At 33.3% G+C, this 21,299-nt stretch overlaps 1 protein-coding gene across 16 annotated transcripts in view; it reads right to left on the reverse strand.

Annotated features, from left to right (window-relative positions):
* Positions 1 to 5,993: 5,993 nt before the first annotated feature.
* Positions 5,994 to 21,299, reverse strand: part of LOC106870925 (uncharacterized) — a 402,450-nt gene continuing 387,144 nt past the window's right edge. For all 16 annotated transcript variants that reach the window (XM_089348799.1, XM_089348798.1, XM_089348797.1 and 13 more), the window contains 5 exons: positions 20,225 to 20,268; positions 19,146 to 19,261; positions 16,770 to 16,855; positions 10,497 to 10,561; positions 5,994 to 6,405 (listed from right to left, as the gene is read on the reverse strand). In XM_089348799.1, the coding sequence (XP_089204925.1) occupies positions 6,279 to 6,405; positions 10,497 to 10,561; positions 16,770 to 16,855; positions 19,146 to 19,261; positions 20,225 to 20,268 (438 nt within the window). In that variant the 3' untranslated portion in view covers positions 5,994 to 6,278. The remainder of the gene's footprint in view (positions 6,406 to 10,496; positions 10,562 to 16,769; positions 16,856 to 19,145; positions 19,262 to 20,224; positions 20,269 to 21,299) is intronic.

Raw genomic sequence — 21,299 nt, forward strand, 5'->3', positions numbered from 1 at the left:
ATATTTGTAAGTCCTGGTGTTTTTGTTATGTATTTGTCTATTATTATTATTATTATTATTATTATTATTATTATTATTATTATTATTATTATTATTATTATTATTATTATTATTATTATCACAGGTTTTGTTGGAACTTCTAGAGATTTGCAGTCTACAGTACCATGCTATCCGTTCTTTTTAGCTATCTAATACTTTCCTGATTATTCTGGCCGTGCCAAGGAGGCAGAACTTTTGTAACAGTTCTACTGGGCACTCTATTCCAATATCTTTGATATTCCTCTTGATGCTTTCTGATATTGTTCCCAAGGACTCAACAATAATTGACACTATCTTCACCTTCTTCATTTTCCATAGCCGGGCTATTTCGTACTTAAGAGAGTTGTATTTATCTATTTTTCGTCTTCCTTCTTAACTATTCGTGGGTCAAAAAGGCGTCAACTATATAGCACATGTAGTGCACCCTGTCGACCACCACTAGGTCCGTTCTGTTATGCTCTAGCACCTGATCTTTTTGGATTGGGAAATCCCAGATGATTTTGTTAGTTTTTATTATTATTATTATTATTATTATTATTATTATTATTATTATTTTATTGTCTTTGCACAGCTTCTAACGCTGGAGATGTACTACGGTGTCAGCTGTTCACTACCAGTGAACTAAGGTAACACCTCTTATTTTTCGAGCACCATCCGGAGTGTTTGAGCGGTTCCGAGCAGTGCTGTTTTCTGCAAGTTCTCCACCCTTTTGCACCCCACTATTTGTTCCATGTACTTCTCAAGATTTTTTCTCACCCTTTCCAGGGCTCCGACAATTATTGGTACTATTACCATCTTTTTCAGCGACCACAACTTCTTAACCTCCTAAGCTAAACTGTTATATATATCGAATTTTCTTTCTTCTATATCACATACCTTGTTGTCATCCAGCATCATTTGCTTCCTTTCTCAATTAACACTATGTCTGGTTTCCTATTCTCTATCTCATGGTCACACTGTATCATAAAATCCCATAGGATTTTGCATCATCATTTTCTATGATGCCTTCGGGTTTATGCTCGTACCACTTTTTTGCTTTGTTAAGTCCATATTTGTTGCAAAGTGTCCAATGGACAATCGTTGCTATATTGTCATGACGTATTTTATATTCTTTCTGGGCTAGTGGCGTACATTGGCTGGTAATATGCCATACGGTTTCCCGATTTTGTCCACAAATTCTGTGCTTACCACTTTCTGATGTGTTGTCTATTCTGTATTTGATGTAATTCGTTCTTAAAGCTTGCACTTGGGCAGCACAGATTAGAGCAGCGTGGTTTTAAATCACTTTTAGTCATCCATAGCCATTTTTTTTCTCTGTCTGTCTTATCTTCAGCATCCCTAGGAAATTGTCCATGCATTCTTTTCTTTATCCGCCTATTTTTAGTTTCATTCATTCTCAAGTACTTGCACAATGCTTTATCTTTACAATATTCCATTCTACACAGGCCTGACATTCTTCAAATAATCGCGGTTTTGTCGCATTTTTTACATACGATGCTACGTTGTCTTCTTCTGCTCTAATGCTGTGTTCGCATCCAATTAGTCTTCTTCCCCCTCATTTTCTTGGTACATACAGTCTGTCTGTATCACTTTTGGGGTGGAGTATCCCATATCTAGTCAGCAACTTTCTTGTCTTCTAGTCTACACTGTTTAGTTCGTCTACTGTCCATGCGATTATCCCTGCTCCATATGTAAGGAGTGAAACAGGCCCAGGTGTTGATAGCTTCAATCTTATTCCGTTCGTTTAATTTCGACTTAAGGATCAGTATCAGTCTACGCAAGCATTCCACCTTAAATTTTTCTGTCATTTCTTTCTCCATCAATTTATCCATTTCCAATATTCCCAAGTAATTATAGCTCGTCTCTTCTACCTGCTTTATAACCTCCCCCGATGGTATCGCTAACCCGTTCATACATTTGATTTTACTTCTCTTCAAGTCTAACACACCATACTGTTTCAGTCCGAACTGCATTCCGATATCAGCACTGAAAGTATACACTATATCAACGAGGGAACTGACTTTGGATTCATCTTTACCACAAAATTTGAGGTCATCCATGAATAACAAGTGGTTGACTTATTATTATTATTAATATATATATATATATATATATATATATATATATATATATATATATATATATATATATATATATATATATATATATATATATATATATATATATATATATATTATTATTATTATCATTATTATATATTATTATTATTGTTATCATCATCATCATTCTTCTTCTTCTTGTCATTATTATTATTATTATTATTATTATTATTATTATTATTATTATTATTATTATTATTATTATTATTATTATTATTATTATTATTATTATTATTATTATCATCAATTCTTTGTTGCTGAAGGAGACAAGCTCGGCACGTCCCCATTAGAGTTTACATTGGAATATTTTTGTTCATGGAATGAGAGCAGATTTCGCATGCTGAGGTATGGTAGAAAAAATTTGGGAAGCATGAAGAATAGTATGATCAGTGTAAGAATTGGTGTTGCGGAGAGAGAGAGAGAGAGAGGGAGAGAGAGAGATGGAGAGTGATAGCAAAAATGAGAGTGGGTGGAGAATATCATTGTGTCTGTCACCATTACCTGTGGGATATTGGAAGTGAATGCAATAAGACGAAAGTTGCCTGTGACAGAGGGCTGTTTTCTTGGGAATGGGGGTGGGGACACGTAGCAAGTTTCCAAAGACCTGAATGCATTCCTGCAGAGATAAAGAAGATGGAGAGTTTTTCAATTATCGGTTAAATTTTGGGAGGTTTGTTAGACTGAGAGTTGTGTGATGCACAGAGACATACTTCGGAGACATACTGTATTCATATAATTAGTTGTTTTCTTTATTTATAATTCTGTCTATGAACTACAATTAAAATATATATATAAAAACGAAACAAAAAAGTAGGAAAGAAATGACGGGAATGAAAGTTTGAAAAAATGGAATGTACACACATATTTATATATATATATATATATATGTATAATATAAATAATATATAAATATATGCATATATACATACATATATGTACATACCTACATATATATATATATATATATATATATATATATATATATATATATATATATATATATATATATATATATATATATATATATATATATATATATATATGTATGAATGTATATATATAGAGGCATATATGGGTACAGGACATAAAAAAAACGTAGACACAATGAGAAACTAAAACATAGAAAACGAGCGTTTTTTTGAACAACAAAAAAGAAAAACAGAGAAATGAGACAGGTAACATAAAGAACATTCCCTTCATCAGTTGTCCTCTGTTTTATCTACTCCGCGTTTCGAAGGTAAGCACCTGATGAAAGGAATGTTCTTTATGTTGCCTGTCTCGTTTCTCTGTGTTTTTTTTTCGTTGTTCGAAAAATAGATCGTTTTCTATGTTTTTGTTTTTTATGTTTTAGTTTCTGATTGTGTCTACGTTTTTTTATGTCCTGTACCCATATGTGTATGTATGTATATATATATATATATATATATATATATATATATATATATATATATATATATATATATATATATATATATATATATATATATATATATATATATATATATATATATGTATATATGTATGTGCATATATGTATGTATATGCATATATTTATATATTGTTTATATTATTATATGATCGAACGCCACACATCCTTTTCCAAGTAAGTATATATATGTATATATATATATATATATATATATATATATATATATATATATATATATACACATATATATGTATGTATATATGTATGTATGTATGTATATATATATATATATATATATATACATACATATATATATATATATATATATATATATATATACATAATTATATATAAAATTACACATGCATATATATGAATTATATATATAAAAATGTATTAATATACATATAATATATATATACATATATATGTATATACATATATATATATACAGGGCAGGGAATCCGGCATAATTGTATATACATATATATATACATGCATATATATAATATAAATATATGAAATATAATCACATGCATATACATGCACATATATATATATATATATATATATATATATATTTAGTAAATGTATATATTCACACACATATATATATATGTAGTAAATATATATATACATATACATACCTACAACTACATGTATATATATATATGTGTATATATATATATGTGTATATATATATATATAAATATATATATATATATATATATACTTGTACAACATTTATATATATATATATATATATATATATATATATATATATATATATATATATATATATATACACGCACGCATAGAGAAACATTTATACATAAATGTAGCCAGGATTTGACCGGAGGGATTTTTAGTTATTAAAATGGTTCCACTGTTACCATTTAATGCTTAAAAAACACAAAATTAAAACAAATATACAATAATTGTATATATATGAAGATGCGGTAGGAGGGTGTTCTTGGTCCTAGTTCTTACTCCGACGAGCCTTCCAAGCTACACACACACACACACACACACGCACGCATCCGCACGCGCACACATACACACACACACGCACGCACAAACACACACATATATTTATGTAGATATGTATATATGTATGTAAATATATATGCATGTACATATATATATATATATATATATATATATATATATATATATATATATATATATATATATATATATATATGAATGTATGTATATATATATATATATATATATATATATATATATATATATATATATATATATATGTATATATATGCACACACACATATATATATATATATATATATGTGCATATATATATACACGTAAATATATATATATATATATATATGTTTATACGGATATGTTTATATGTGTATGTATATATATATATATATATATATATATATATATATATATATATATATATATATATATATATATATATATATATATATTCAAAGATGACATAATTGTTTTTTTTTGTTGTTACCAGGGTACAGAGTTCCTGATAAGCATGGTGTTTAGAACGTGTTGCAATAACACAGATGATAAAGAAAGCCTGTGTATTTCCTGAAGCCATATTGTTTCATTTACAGAAAAGAAAAAAAAAAAGTAACATGTTGCAAATAAAAATCATTTCAAATCACTAAATGTTTTTACTACAGTAATATTTAGCAGTTCGATAATCACAGTCGATTTTCGACTTTCTACTGTTGTTTCTCGTAATTTTTTCCGAGACATTCATCTTTTCTTTTTTTGTATTGATTCAATCCGATTTTTATCTTTCATGTCTCTTCGGTATTCGACATTTTTTTCAGTAATGTTTAGTTACTGTTCAGTTCTGATTCAGTCTTTATTATCAGCAATATTTTTTTTTATTAACATTATCATTTGAAATTATTTTTTTGCCTCTGTTTTTTCAGTCAATATCTTTAATTTGACACCAGAGTTCACTACTGTATTTCTCTTGTATACACAGCAATGTTTTATTTTATTTTTTGAATTGTAGTTTGTTGCAGGATTATTGTTTGTATTATGGTCTTTTGTTGGTTTTCATCGCACTATGTTTATTTGTGTGTTGTGTAAGTTGTTTGTAGAATATTTGCTGAGTTTTTTTTAATGTTAAGTTGTGAATTTCGAATGCTGAGTAATGCTGAGCCCTGTTATAGTGCTTATGGTTGTGTTCCTGTCATTGTACATAATGCACTATTTATCATTAGTATTATGTATAATCCCTATTACTGATGTCATTTAAGGTCTTCTTCTTCTTCTTCTTCTTCTTCTTCTTCTTCTTCTTCTTCTTCTTCTTCTTCTTCTTCTTCTTCTTCTTCTTCTTCTTCTTCTTCTTCTTCTTCTTCTTCTTCTTCTTCTTCTTCTTCTTCTTCTTCTTCTTCTTCTTCCTATTATTATTGGTGGCGATGAATTGATGCGTTTTTTTTAAAAACTCGTTACATCTAAGTAATTGGTGGGTTCGACAGAGCAACAAAGAAAATATGATAAGAAAAGACACTGATAAGAGAATTACTTCAAACTAAAAGAGCATCAGAGAAACAAATAAAAGTGATGTTCTTAATTTTTCTCTGTTTCTGTTTTTCTTATATTTTTCTTTCCTCTCTATTTTCTTACATATTAAAAAAATCTATTTGGAATGTAATGAAGGACGGAGAGATAATCGCAAGCATGTTTCACGGATCAATTTCTGTGAGTATAATTTCATATCCTTTATCGTCTGCTGTCCGGCATTTTTCAATGATGAACGTCGTTTCATGAGCATAATGCTGAATAATATTGTTATCCATTTTAATGAGAACTCTATATAAAAAGAAAGAGAATAAACGAAAATATAAGTTGAAGTTGAAACTGGTGCGAAGTATAAAGTTTATTAAATGAATAATCTAATAAACTTTAGATTGAACGAGAATACATAAAAAGCAAAGCAAATGAATTCATATTCAACGAATACTTGAACAAAATGTTGAGATATAACAAAATGTTAAGTAAATCATAATGAGATTAAGTGTAATCTATAGAAGGGGTAAAACGTATAAACTGGAGTAGTTTGTTCTTTCTATTGGCTCGTAGAAAATTGGCAGTCAGCATTGGAAACTGAGGAAACACTGGTTAAAGATATAATAACCTCGAGTTTACAGCAAGGGTACTGTATTTTACCATGGGACACTTTTACAAATGGGTATGGTCATGTCTAGCCGTTAATGAAGTTTTTTGTTATCTGTTTCAGATCCGTGAGAAGAAATCAAATCAACATTGAAAGAAAGACTAGTGAATTGTACGGTACTTCCTCTGCTAACAACAATTGCTACAGTAAAGGCATGTACCTAAACATTTCCAATTTACATCTTAGTGAGATATGACATTAACAGCTAAGAAAACTTTATAGAGACATGAAGCAGTAATACCGACAAAGACACAAAACATCAATCTTTAGGTAAATAACAGATATCAGCCAGATAGCCAGACAATCAGACAGCCAGACAGTCAAGCAATCGGTCAGGCAGCCCGGCAGCCAGGCAGCCAGTCAACCAGCCTCAACAGTTGAAATATTTCAAACAAAACATGTACCAATAAACTTTGTGAACATTGAAGCGTTAAATGCACAAATGCACTGAGCAAGTAACTGACATAAGCAAACTATATAAACACGTATTGGCATGAAAAATTGTATCAACGTCATTGGTTATCTAGAATTAGTATTTTATGTAAATTTTATGCTCATTAAAATTTAAAATTTGCAATAAATTTTGATCTCAGTGAAGATAAATACTTTTTTTTTTATGAATTTGTAGCTTGTAATGTACAATGTTACAGTGATTGAATTAAGAAAACGTTGATTTCCGTCAAAAGACGTGCCCACACATATTCCTGGTTGGGCATTTGATTCCGAAATAGACTTTGGAAACTTTTACATAGGAAGCCGTGTTCGTGTATATCATTGCATGGATTACTATTACTAATTCTATCAATCCTATAGGAGGAATACTAACTCGATCGTGCGTGCTAAAGGTCAATCGCATAAAGATTCTCCCAGAATACTCCCTTACACCTACCTACCTACATACCTACTAACATACTTATATATATATATATATATATATATATATATATATATATATATCCATTCATCTATGGATATACATACATACACACATACACATAATTACACTGTGACTACATCGCAGAAGTAGGCTGAAATATTTTTGATCCTTCAATCCTTCAACGTCGACTGAAAATCAAACGAAAAGTGAATATAACAGTCTTGTATGTTCTTCAATGGTTAAAAATTAATCTGTCTTGATACTCTGTCGTATGATATCCTGTTGCTTATTTTGATTTTATTCACCTTACTTCGAACTGTACGGATAATACCAGACTGACTTGGTGCTTCAACTTGTGTATCTAATTCAGCTGAATCTCATATATATATATATATATATATATATATATATATATATATCCTCTTTAAAAATGATTAACAATAGCCGTCACAATTGCTCAAAATGTTAGGCCTCACAAACGTTTTCCTAGCGAAAGACTACCTCTAGCATAACTAGGATCAGATTATTAAAAACTGACCCATCCCTTCAGTGCTAGAAAAAAATTCAGTACCCTATGAATTTATCTACCAAGCTCAAGAGAAAGCCACAAAGGATCATTGCTCCCACATTTAGGACAGTACTGTTGCTACCCACACAAATATTCAAGATTATATCTAGAGAAAGCCGCTGGTTTTATTAGCATAAAACCACTCAGTGACATGTCTCTGACCCACATTAATTCTGTCTCCTCTTTGTACTTTTTCTACCGTTACTATAACAGCCTCTCTTTCACGGAGTTGGTTAGTCTTGTACATCTTTACTCATACACTCTCAACCCACTCATATCTTCTCTCATCAATTTTGTTGGGCCCAGCACCGCACAAACTATGCACAAACCACTACATCCAGTTTCTCCTTCCCATAATACCATCTCTCTGGAATCTTCCCCATCTTGATCATGTTGTTCCTGCAAGTGTCGACTTTCAGCGGCTTAAATAGTCTATAAAGGACATTAGTCTACCTAAATTTGATAAGCCTGCATAGGCCTACACGCACAAACACATACACATACACACACACACACGCACACGCATACACACACGCACACAAGAAGTTGACAGTCAACTCTTTATTCAAGACTGTGTGACAGAGAGGGATCTACTGCATTTATATGGTTAGGTGGATGTTAGATACCGCATGGATGGGGTGTCAAATGCCATATGTACACACACACACACACACACACACACACACACACACACACACACACACACACACACACACACACACACACACACACACACACACACACACACACACACACACATATGCATGTCTGTTTGCGCGCGTGTACGTACATGATTGTATTTATGAATGTGTCTATGTATGATTTATTTAACAAAATGCATTCAACAGTAAGTATATGAGACCTATCTATCTATCTATCTATCTATCTATCTATCTATCTATTATTCACGGTCCTTTTTTACCCTTCCTTATCAGAATTTCAGACACGCGCGCACGCGCAACACACACACACACACACACACACACACACACACACACACACACACACACAGAGTCAGTCAGTAATTTCTTTATTCGTTTTATTTACCCAGGTTCATGGTTGGCTGCGTAATCATTTGCATTTCAATACCAGTAGACTGTATGTATGTATGTATGTATGTATGTATGTATGTATGTATGTATGTATGTGTGTATGTATATATATGTATGTATATGTATGCATGTGTGTGTATGTATGTGTATATGTCTACACAAACATTCATACACACATGCGCATAGTTCTTTATCAGTGTCTTTGTATTTCTTACTCTGTATATGTACGTAAAACTGAGCAAACACGCAGGCGTGTGTGTGTGTGTGTGTGTGTGTGTGTGTGTGTGTGTGTGTGTGTGTGTGTGTGTGTGTGTGTGTGTGCGTGCGAGCGGGTGGGCGGGTGTATTTGTATAGTATATAAAAGTTTGTATGTGGTATATTCATTTGATAGTCGTGGATGTGATATCTGAAAACTTTAGCCGTTCACTGTATCTTTTGTTGAAGGTATTCTAGCTCTTTTGATTGGAGATCGATCAGTCCATTACTGGTTGTCATACGATGATACATTCGATTAGCTGAAGCGACGAAGGTACTGTGCAGCGGACGAATGTTTCGTTAGTATACAGTGACGAGATCAAAACATTACATGGGTTTGATCGAGTTAGCTAGAGTTAGGTCCCAGTATCTGTGTCAGTCAACAGAACTAATTATTCCTTCAATATATATTCAAGATACTCCAGTATATATTTACCTACGAAACATCTAAAATGCTATGGAGAAGGAAACTTTTTGTCGGAATTGAAAGTAACCAGAAACGCAGCATTGATATATACTATGCAAACTGTTCCTTATTCGTTCTGAAGGGACAATCTATATTGAAGATTGTGCGAATATATATATATATAAACCTACAACAGTGATTGGTGTTCTGCTCTCAGACAGCATTCAATATTATGCTAAATATCGTTCACCTCAGCTAGCTACAATCTGTCCACATTAATCAGCCATTAAACATAACTTATCCTGTTTTTTAGTTAACGAATCTCTGTACGGTCTTTCGATCTGTTAAAAATAGCAGCTGAATCTCCCTTAACTCCTACTATGTTTTCTAAAAAGTAGTTGTATGCTGGTCAGTATACTCTTAGTTACCTTGAAGGGAAAAAGCAATGTGATGGCCACGTATGGCATGGGTCATCTCGATCAGACCAGTAGCAAATGGCAGCAAAAATAACAACAACAATGACAATAACATCAATTTTAATAACAGCAACAACTGCAACAAACACTCACCCCTTTTTAGATCTTTTGTATGTATTTTTAACCTTTGAAGCTGGAATTTCATATTTTTCTTCCACCTGTGAAAATAAATGAAGTGATATTTTAGTGTACTTCATGGTAGACTAATGCAGCAGAAGACTTTAGAAATGTGCTGTATTCTACGGTTGATAATTTAGTTTGGATAATACACTGAGAACTGTAGGTGAGTTCTCCTTTGATGACCCTAGTTAATGAATTGGTTGAAGTCAATTCTTTTGCCTTACACACTAATGCTTTGAAAAGAAATATGATTGTCACACAGTCTTATGGATAAACTTGAACATAGCAGAGCATGGTTGTAAAATTAAGATATTCGGTTCGCAACAAATTAGTTTCAGGCTTAGTCGCAGTTTATGTAGTGTCTTCTACCATAGTCTCTGGTAGAAGCTTCTAAATGAAAAGTGGAAGTCGGCCAGAGGGATTTTTGTGTTTATAGACCTAGTCTGCTTCATTGCTTGACGCTACACATGACCCAAGCATGCCTTTAGTAAAGTTGATTTGAGAACAACAACAGCAGCAGCAGCAGCGGCAGCAGAAGCATGAGCAGCAGCAGCAGTAGCAGCAGCAGTAGCAGCAGCAGTAGCAGCAGCAGCAGCAACAACAACAACAATGACGACGACGACGACGACAACCACAATGATATCATTCTGACAAAGGGGTGGGGGAGAATGCATTATCGTAGCTGTGGCTGTAACTGCGAACATGAATATAGTAGGTTAAAGAACACGAGAAAATAGGAAAATACCAGGATTTGGCTTGGGAAATACGAAGACTAGGGAGTGTTTCTACAAAAATACTCCCAGTTATTAGAGGTGCCCTTGGTACCGCCACCACCAGACTTAGCAATTTCCTTATTGAGATTAGTGTAACTACGTGAGTTGCATTAATGCAGAAATCTGCTCTATTGAGAATAGCAAGGATTGTAAGAAAGCACCTCGATGTGTAAGGAAATTGTTTGTGATCCAGTGTCAAGGATATTGATTCTGAATACAAAACATTTGTGCACACCATGAATAATAATGATAATGATAATGATAATAATGATAATAATAATAATGATAATAATAATTTTAATGATAGTAATTATAATGCAATTTTCATTACAGAATGGTATTAATATTAGAAAAAATTAAACAAGAAACGAACACAAAAAAAGCATGGAAGAAAAAATATATACAGTCGGTTTGTGAACGCGAAGACATATACAGAAGACCGATGGTAATGGATGAGGAGTGACCGAAGTTAGAGACAAACTCACTCATATGCGCAGCTCAAGAACAAGTGTTAAGGACCAACTATGTGAAGTGCAGAATAGACAACACTACCGAGAGTGACAAATGCAGAATGTGTGGTGAGTAGGGTGAAATGATATGACACATCATTTGCGAGTGCTCGAAATTGGCACAACGCAAATATAAAAGACGCCATGACAATGTGGCAAGAATGATCCATTGGGAGCTCTGTGAAAATCATGGCTTACAAAGAGCAAAGATGTGGTATGAGAAAACCCCAGAAGGAATCACCGAGAATAAGAATTGCAAAATCCTGTGGGATACAATGATCCAGCACGATCACCTGACCAGACATCGGAAACCGGACATTGTTGTGGTGAATAAAAAAGAAAGAATTTGCATGATAATCAACATCTTTCTTTCAACAGGATCAATTGAAAGAAGTAAAACTGAACAACTATGACGATTTGAAGTGGGAGACTCGAAGGTTATGGTCAACGAGGATAGTAGATGTGATACCAATAGTAATTGGGTCACTTGGAAGTATCAGCACTCAACTACCAACATGACTAAAAAAGATTGGGGCAAGTGTGACAGTTGAACACTTACAAAAATCAGCATTGCTTGGAACTGGAAGAATTTTTCGCAGGGTTCTTGAAGCATGAATTGTAAACAAGTGTTACTTTAGTTTGCTGGCTGTGGACAGCTGACACGTTCCATCATACCCAGCAAAATAAGCTGTTAGTTTTTAACACATAATAATGATAATGTTAATATTGTTATTATTATTATTATTATTATTATTATTATTATTATTATTATTATTATTATTGGAAACCTGAGAATTGAAATCGCTTAGATGTGGCAGCTACGAGAGTCAAACATAAAGGTTGTCCCTGTTGTCATCAGAGCATTGGGTTCAATACCACCCAACCTAAAAAAAAGACATCTGGAAACTTTAGAAATACCCTACAACCAAGGTGTATTGCAAAAATCGGCATTACTTGGAACTGCAAGCATATTGCGTAAAGTACTGTCTGTCTGAGGTCCTTGTTGTAACTTGACAGACAGTACAAACCCCCTGTAGATACAATATCTTCAATCAACATCACGATATTGAATACTGTGCGATGTCTTAAATAATAATAATAATAATAATAATAATAATAATAATAATAATAATAATAATAATGATAATAATAATAATAAAAATAATAATAATAATAATAATAAGGGATTAGGTGCGGTACGGAACTAAATTCCTTGTATTTATTTTTTTTTTTTTTTTTTTTATAATTAAATTTTTTTTATTTCTAATGTTATCCTTTTGTCTGTCTTTCATTCTTTCTTTCTTTCTTCCTCTTTTTACTATCACATGACTTCGTAAATTAACAATCTGGAGTGTTTAATTTAATGGCCTACCAATGCATACAGTGAGTTTCTTTGCCTTAGGTGTTGAGAAGACACTCGGCAAGAAATGGAAACAAAATTGAAAGAAGAGGATAATAATGATAATAATAATAATAATAATAATAATAATAATAATAATGATGATGATGATGATGATGATGATGATGATGATGATAATAATAATAATAATAATAATAATAATAATAATAATAATATTAATAATAATAATAATAATAATGGCTGAAAATTAAAGAAACTAGTATGAATGAACGCGACACTCTCCCCAAAATTCGCAATTCTAACCAAAACCTGAAAATAATTGGTAAAATCCGCCTTGCACTTAAGGATATAATTTCAGCTAATGATGTTGATATTACAGATCTCAACCACCTGTACTATGCATCCGCAAGAATCTCAACGATTCTATGTGGTGAAAAGATTAGAAAAAGACAACACTCCCACAAAAAGCCTTCTTGGCAAGAACGCATTCAACACCAAATTAAGCTGCTTAGATCTGACATAGAATGTTTGAAAAACCTTAAATTTGACAAGAGTATCAAACCTACAAAGACCCAAAAACTAAAGAAAAAATATAACATGAAAACCATAGTTGACATTGATGCCACCATAGAAACCATCAAGCAAAAGGTATGTGCTAAAGCTGCCCGCATAGCAAGGTATGAAAAGCGTGTTAAATTCTTCCGAGATAATAACATGTTCAAAAATAACCCCAAAAATTTCTACAGGAAGATAGGGAAAACACCAGTAACAATAAAGTCTGTCCCATCAAAAGAAGAAGTGCAAGAATTTTGGAATAAAATCTGGGCAGAAGATAAAACACACAATGAAAAGGCCCCTTGGATTGATAGAATAGCTACAGACCTAGACTCCTTAGAGGAGCAAAAGTGGGAGGGGGTCAGGGTAGAAGATATAAGATCTGCTCTCAGGAGGTCAAGCAAATGGAAGTCTCCAGGAAAGGATAAAATTCCTAACTTCTGGTTGAATGCCTTCCCAGAAAGCCATGAACTGCTAACAAAACTTTACAACGATGTTTTGCAAAATCCTAGTTTGATGCCCTCTTGGCTAGTTAATGGTTTAACATTCCTGCTTCCAAAAAATGAGGAAACAAACGAACCAAAAAATTATCGCCCCATAACCTGCTTAACAACAATGTATAAGACGCTAACATCTGTCCTAACCGAGTACACCTATAGTTTTTTAATAGAAAGTAGCATATTCCCTAATGAGCAAAAGGGATGTAAACGTGGATCTTATGGTTGTAAAGATCAGCTACTCATCAATAAGATGATCTTAGAAGATTGTCACAAGCGACACAAAAACTTGTCAATAGCCTGGATAGACTATAAAAAGGCCTTTGATAGCCTACCACATAGCTGGATTAGGAAATGTCTGGAAATGTATAAAATAGCTCCTACTCTGCGAAACTTTTTATCTGTAAGTATGAGATCATGGAGAACCACACTGATGTTGAACAATGACAATGAATCTCTAAATGCTGGAGATGTAAGAATTTCATGTGGCATTTTCCAGGGTGACTCACTATCACCACTCCTCTTCTGTCTAGCCCTAATACCGCTCTCAAAATTGCTCAATGATGCACAGTATGGTTATAAAATATTTGATAAAAATATAAATCATCTCATTTACATGGATGATTTAAAGCTCTTTGCAAAAAATGACCAACAACTCAAAGGCCTACTAGCGATTGTTAAACAATTCAGTGATGACATCAGGATGCAATTTGGCCTTGATAAATGTGCAAAAGCTATCTTTATCAAAGGAAAAATGACAAATACATCTAATGTGAACCTTGACCAGCAAAATGTCATAAAAGAGTTAGAACCAGCGGAGAGCTACAAATACCTAGGGGTAATTGAAGGGGACAATATCAAGCACTCAGTGATGAGGGAAAGGATCAGAAGAGAATGTTATCGCAGGGTGAGAGCAATACTGAAGACAGAGCTGAACGCGAGAAACAGGATCGAAGCGATCAATGCTCTAGCCATACCAGTCGTGACTTACAGTTTCAACATCGTTAACTGGTCAATTACTGAAATATGTAATGTTGACAGAAAAATACGAAAACTGTTGACAATGCATAGAATGCACCACCCTAAGGCAGATATAGAACGTCTTTATCTGCCAAGAAAAGAGGGAGGTCGAGGACTACTACAGCTGGCATTATCAATGAAGGTAGCCACAATTGGCCTAGACACCTATATGAAAAACTCTGAGGACTGGATGCTAAAACTTGTCTTAAAATATGAAAGCAAGAAAGCATCTTACTCAGTAACAAAACAGGCAAAGGAATATCTAAGTGAATTCCAATTGCAACAAATTCAAGAATTAGACGAACTAGAAACACCTACAGAAAAAGCTAAGCGCTTGAAAACCCGTGCTAAAATTGCTGCCTTAGCTATTATGACTGAAAAATGGCATGGAAAACCTCTCAATGGCAAATACCCAAAGAGAGCGAATAATGCAGATATTGACAAAGCCCTTACCCACCAATGGTTAATGGCCTCTGGATTGAAATCAGAAACAGAGGGGTTTATCATAGCAGCCCAAGATCAATGCCTACCTACAAAGAACTACCAGGCCAACATATTAAAGAACGGCAGCTCCCCATTATGTCGTATATGCCAACAACAAAATGAGACCATCGATCATGTTGTCTCCATGTGCAGTCTGCTTGCGCCTACAGAGTATCTCAACAGGCATGATAGAGCTGCACAATATATTCACTGGGTAATATGCAAAAACCTGGACTTGCCCCATGATAAAAACTGGTGGGAACACAAACCACCCCCAGTACTTGAAAATGATCACATTGCACTCCTCTGGAACTTCACCATTCAAACTGACAGAAAGATAGACGCAAATAGGCCAGACATCATACTGAAAGACTTCAGACAAAAATCATGCCTCCTCATTGATATGACTGTCCCAATTGATATAAACGTATCTGTCAAGACCTACCAAAAACTGAGCAAATATAAAGATCTTGAAATAGAAATTAGCAAAATGTGGAATCTGAAGACGAAAACAATACCTATTGTCATAGGTGCCCTGGGAATGACAGCGAAACGGGCTGATTACTACCTAGCTCAGATACCAGGAAACCCCAAAATGGCTGAAGTCCAAAAGATAGTGCTCATGGGAACTGCCCATATCCTACGTAAAATACTGTCTATGTGATCTCAAATTTTAAAGCAAACATAATTTTCTTATGGTTTCTTAAACATTCACTTGAACAAAACTGTACAAATCCAAATATATGGTACCCTAGGCATAACACCTACATGAACTTCTAACTTGTTGTCTCTTGAGGTCTCTGGGTGAGACTTGGATCCAACTTGTACAAATGCAAAAAAAAAAGTCAAACATAAAATAATAATAATAATAATGATGATGATGATGATGATGATGATAATAATAATAATAATAATAATAATAATAATAATAATAATAATAACGATGATGATGATGATGATGATGATGATGATGGTGGTGGTGATGATGATGATGATGATGATGATGATAATAATAATAATAATAATAATAATAATAATAATATACTTACTGCTCTTAATAGCCCTTCAACTGTGGGAGTCCTAAGAAGTAACGCTGTAAATGTACTTTCCGTCTGTTCTCGAACGTATAACATAACTTTAAAAAAAGAAAGAAGAGAATTAGTTGTCTTAAGGGCACCGGATGAGGATGGTACATCATAGATAGACTAGAAATAAATGAATAAATAACACGGAGAATTCCGTGAGAAAAAGAAAATGCAAATGGAAGTAAACACAAATTACATTTTTTTGTAATATCCTCCAGATGGTGACTGTAATCTAGAGTCGATCAAAGGAACGTACAAACTCTGGACTATTCTGACTACTAAGAGTAATGCTCTCACCTGGATGAGATTCTCCGTCCTACAATACCGTTCACTAGGATCATAATTACCATTCTCATCCTTTCTACGGCTAATTTACTTGGAAGAAGCACCTTCCTCTCCGATTGAAAAATCGACAAGAGCGTGGTTGAAGGCGGAAATGCCTCTCTCTTCAATGCTTTCAGTCACATCCACCATCCAACCCCTTTCGCAATGGCAGTGACAAAGAGAGAGGAAAACTCCTCACCGTTTCTTGTCACAGATAGACAGGAAAACTATAGACGCTATTAATAGCCGGATCCGTTCTACACGAAACAACGGTTCTTCGACAAAACTCCGTTAGTCAGCAATACCTGCATACGTAGCATACATACATACATACATACATACATACATACATATTTATATGAGTTACAGAATGGAGTATAGGAAATCCGGGATACATATGTTTCACAGCAAGTGGAACCTCAGAGTGGTAAAACCCAGGTGAGATGCATACCACCGGCTACTCTGAATCAGGCCAAGGATATATATATATATATATATATATATATATATATATATATATATATATATATATATATATATATATATATATATATATATATATATATATATATATATATATATACGACGGTCTTCTTTCAGTTTCCGTCTACCAAATCCACTCACAAGGCTTTAGTCGGCCCGAGGCTATAGTAGAAGACACTTGCCCAAAGTACCACGCAGTGACTGAACCAGGTACCATGTCGTTGGTAAGCAAGCTACTTACCACACAGCCACTCCTGCGCTTACACACACACACACACACACACACACACACACACACACATATAATAATAATAATAATAATAATATTAGGGATAAAAATCCCAATTTACAGATAAAACCCAATTAAATTCAATTTATCAAAAATTAAAATTAAATTAAGTTTCACATTATATAATATATAAAGATATGAAGATTACATATATATATATATATATATATATATATATATATATATATATATATATATATATATATATATAAAGGGCATTAACTGTGTATTAATACCTCACGCTATTGAGGGACTAAATAAGTAAAAAAAACTACCAAAAATAAGTAACATATTTACCGAAAGCGAGGGAATGCAACTTTTCAAATTTTATCTCTTAAACACATTTAACTCAACGGTAGACCACTGGTTTATATATATATATATATATATATATATATATATATATATATATATATATATATATATATATATATATATATATATATATATATACATACAGGTAGGTAGAATCCCGAGATGGAATGGGTACGTGCTTAAGTGAGATGCCAAGGAATTGCATAATCATGTTGTGTACTTAAGAGTATGTGTGTGTGTGTGCGTGTGTGTGCGTGCGTATGTATGTATGTATGTATGTATGTATGTGTGTATGTGTGTGTGTATGTATGTGTATGTGCATTTATATAAATGCACTCATAGATGCTTATATTTATGCACGTATGCATGTCCAGTCACACACTCATATTCATACACAATCAACGTACTTACAAAAGCATGTGAATTAAGCATTCAGAACATATTTTGGATGTAAAGTTCAGGGTTTGGAGAGCAGTACAAAAGGTAAAGTATAAAAAAAAACCCCCACTTGCCTGCTTATAAGTTCGTACAAAACCGTGTGAACATTCTCGCTTGTGAATATACATGCACAAGCGCTTGGTGGAGCATTGTTCCAGTTCTAGCGGGGGCGTTTTATTGAATTTTGGTAGATTATATCTATTATATTGTACTCTATCACTTAGTGTCAAGATAGATTTTTTGCAAGGTTTAAAATTTTCACTAGATATTTAAAGCACTGTGCATACTGAAGGAGACTGATCCCGATTTTGATTTCAAAATTGGTCCCAATGTTTTGGTTTGTGCTTGAGCATAATGGTTTTAGAGAAAAATAACGAGAATTGAAGGACGGATATATGTAGCTACTAGTAACAGAGGATTAAAATGCAATAACCTTAGAAAATCCTTTATTTTTTTTATACGACATTATAGTATAGTATTTAATAAATTACCTTTTTGATACGTCATGCAGTAAAGGAAGTTATTTCGTCGTGGAACTTTGGCAGGCGGGAAACCATCTCTGTTCTCATCTAAGTTGGTGTTGTTTTTGTTATTGCTTATAGAATTTCTGTTTAAGAACAAAAGAAATCGTATTTTTTTCATATTTCTTCGTATCACTGCATGTTTTGAATTTTTTGCTTTATTTTCTGTTTTGTACATTAAAAAAAATAATAATTTTGTAGATGGTAATCATTTATCTCTTTTATACGTTCTGCTATTCCTTTCAAAAACATCCTGATAGTCATCACACACACACACACACACACACACACACACACACACACACACACACACACACACATACACACACACACACACACACACACACACACACACACACACACACACACACACACACACACACACACACACACTTACACACACTTACACACACGCACACACAATGAAGACTTTCAGGAGGTCTCTGAAAGAAACAGCAGAACACGCGCTCACATGAAGAACCGGTGGTTCAGGGAGTGACTGACATGGTGGAAGTAAGGCACATTATTGAACTGGTGAATAATGATGATGATAATGACAAAGATGATGATGTTGTTGTTGTAGATGATGATGATGATGATGATAACGACGACGACGATGATGGTGACGATGTTGATGATGATGATGATGAGAATAATGATGACGGAAATTGTTATGAAATATTCGATTTGCACATGTTTTCCTTGAAGCTGCTCACTTCCAGTTGTTCACGAGTAAAGTTAACCGTGTCGTTCTTAGGTCTTCAAGGGCCCGGGAAGGACATGAAAACAGCCTCATCATCTTCACTGAACCTATAAAAATGGCATTTTATCCGTGACCACTCCGTTTTTATTTGAGACACATTTTATCTAGAACTGCATTACTCAATGTTTCCTCATGGTTTTAAGACAGAAGCGGTGTGACTAGAGGCAAATTTGCTGCTATTTCTGGCGGCTTGTTCGACCGCATAGAGGCACCTTCATTGATCGATGATGATGATGATGATGATGATGATGACAATAACGACGATGATGATAAAACATAAACGTACCCGACTCGTTCTTCTTCATTTAATGAGTAGTGCACAATCCCATGCTGAAATATAAAGAAATGTTCGATATAGTTTTCCCCGGAGCATGTTTGTAGCTGCAACATGGTATTGTTACATTATTATGAAGTAGTATCTGGTGTTGTTGAGAGAAGAACATAACGTTTATACCAATAACGACTAGTGAACTAGACAACTCGAGGAACTAAATTGACATGAAACGACAGAATTTTCTCTAGATTTACAGTTTTAGTTATTTGATCACATATAAACATTTGTGACTATATTTTCCCTGGTAAATTTTATAAAAGTTGGCCACCGGCCTTAAACCTATCAATTTATGATCGCATTTCTATCTAAGACTGTTAAATTTCAAATTTAGTGAAATTTATTGGTTAAAAAAATTATTTTAACAACTTTAAAATACAAAATCGTATTTTGGTGGAGTCATGTTTGTCAGTTTGCTAATCAATAAACATATGCATTGTTAATTAATTATTTTCTTGATGAAATAAAATTTATTCATCAGGGAAATAACTGCTGATAGCAAAAAAAAAAAAAAGAAAAGAAAAGAAAGAAAGCAATTAACTGTGCATATATTTGCTAATTATTAATTTGACAGTTACAACTTCAGCAAAATACATATTTCAACGCAAGAAAATTTATATATGAAAAGAATATTTAAAACGCATATTACGCTATATCTAAGCCAATCACAATATGTCACAACTGGTTGATAAATGATAGCTATAAAGCCTCAAGCACATTTTCTACCTATGATTTTACTCAGCAAGGTGTAGATCATTAAGCAAATATCCGGTTGGTTATATCCTAACGTATGTCTATAGGCCAGGCAGTTAAGTCTTAAATGGTCCAGTCTACCTAACGGTAAATATGTGCATTGTTTCTGTAAATAACAGAGGGAGGATCGTATAGCAAATGCATAGTTCTGTTTCACTAGCTTACAGTGTTGATTTCAAATATGCTACACACATGATAAAGAATAGAGTTCGTTACTTGTCCTAGAAATAATATGAAGATCGAAATATTCAGATGTATACAACTACACACACAAGCG

This window comes from Octopus bimaculoides, chromosome 3 (assembly GCF_046866305.1).
Source record: "Octopus bimaculoides isolate indiv1 chromosome 3, ASM4686630v1, whole genome shotgun sequence".
NCBI classification, from domain to species: domain Eukaryota; kingdom Metazoa; phylum Mollusca; class Cephalopoda; order Octopoda; family Octopodidae; genus Octopus; species Octopus bimaculoides.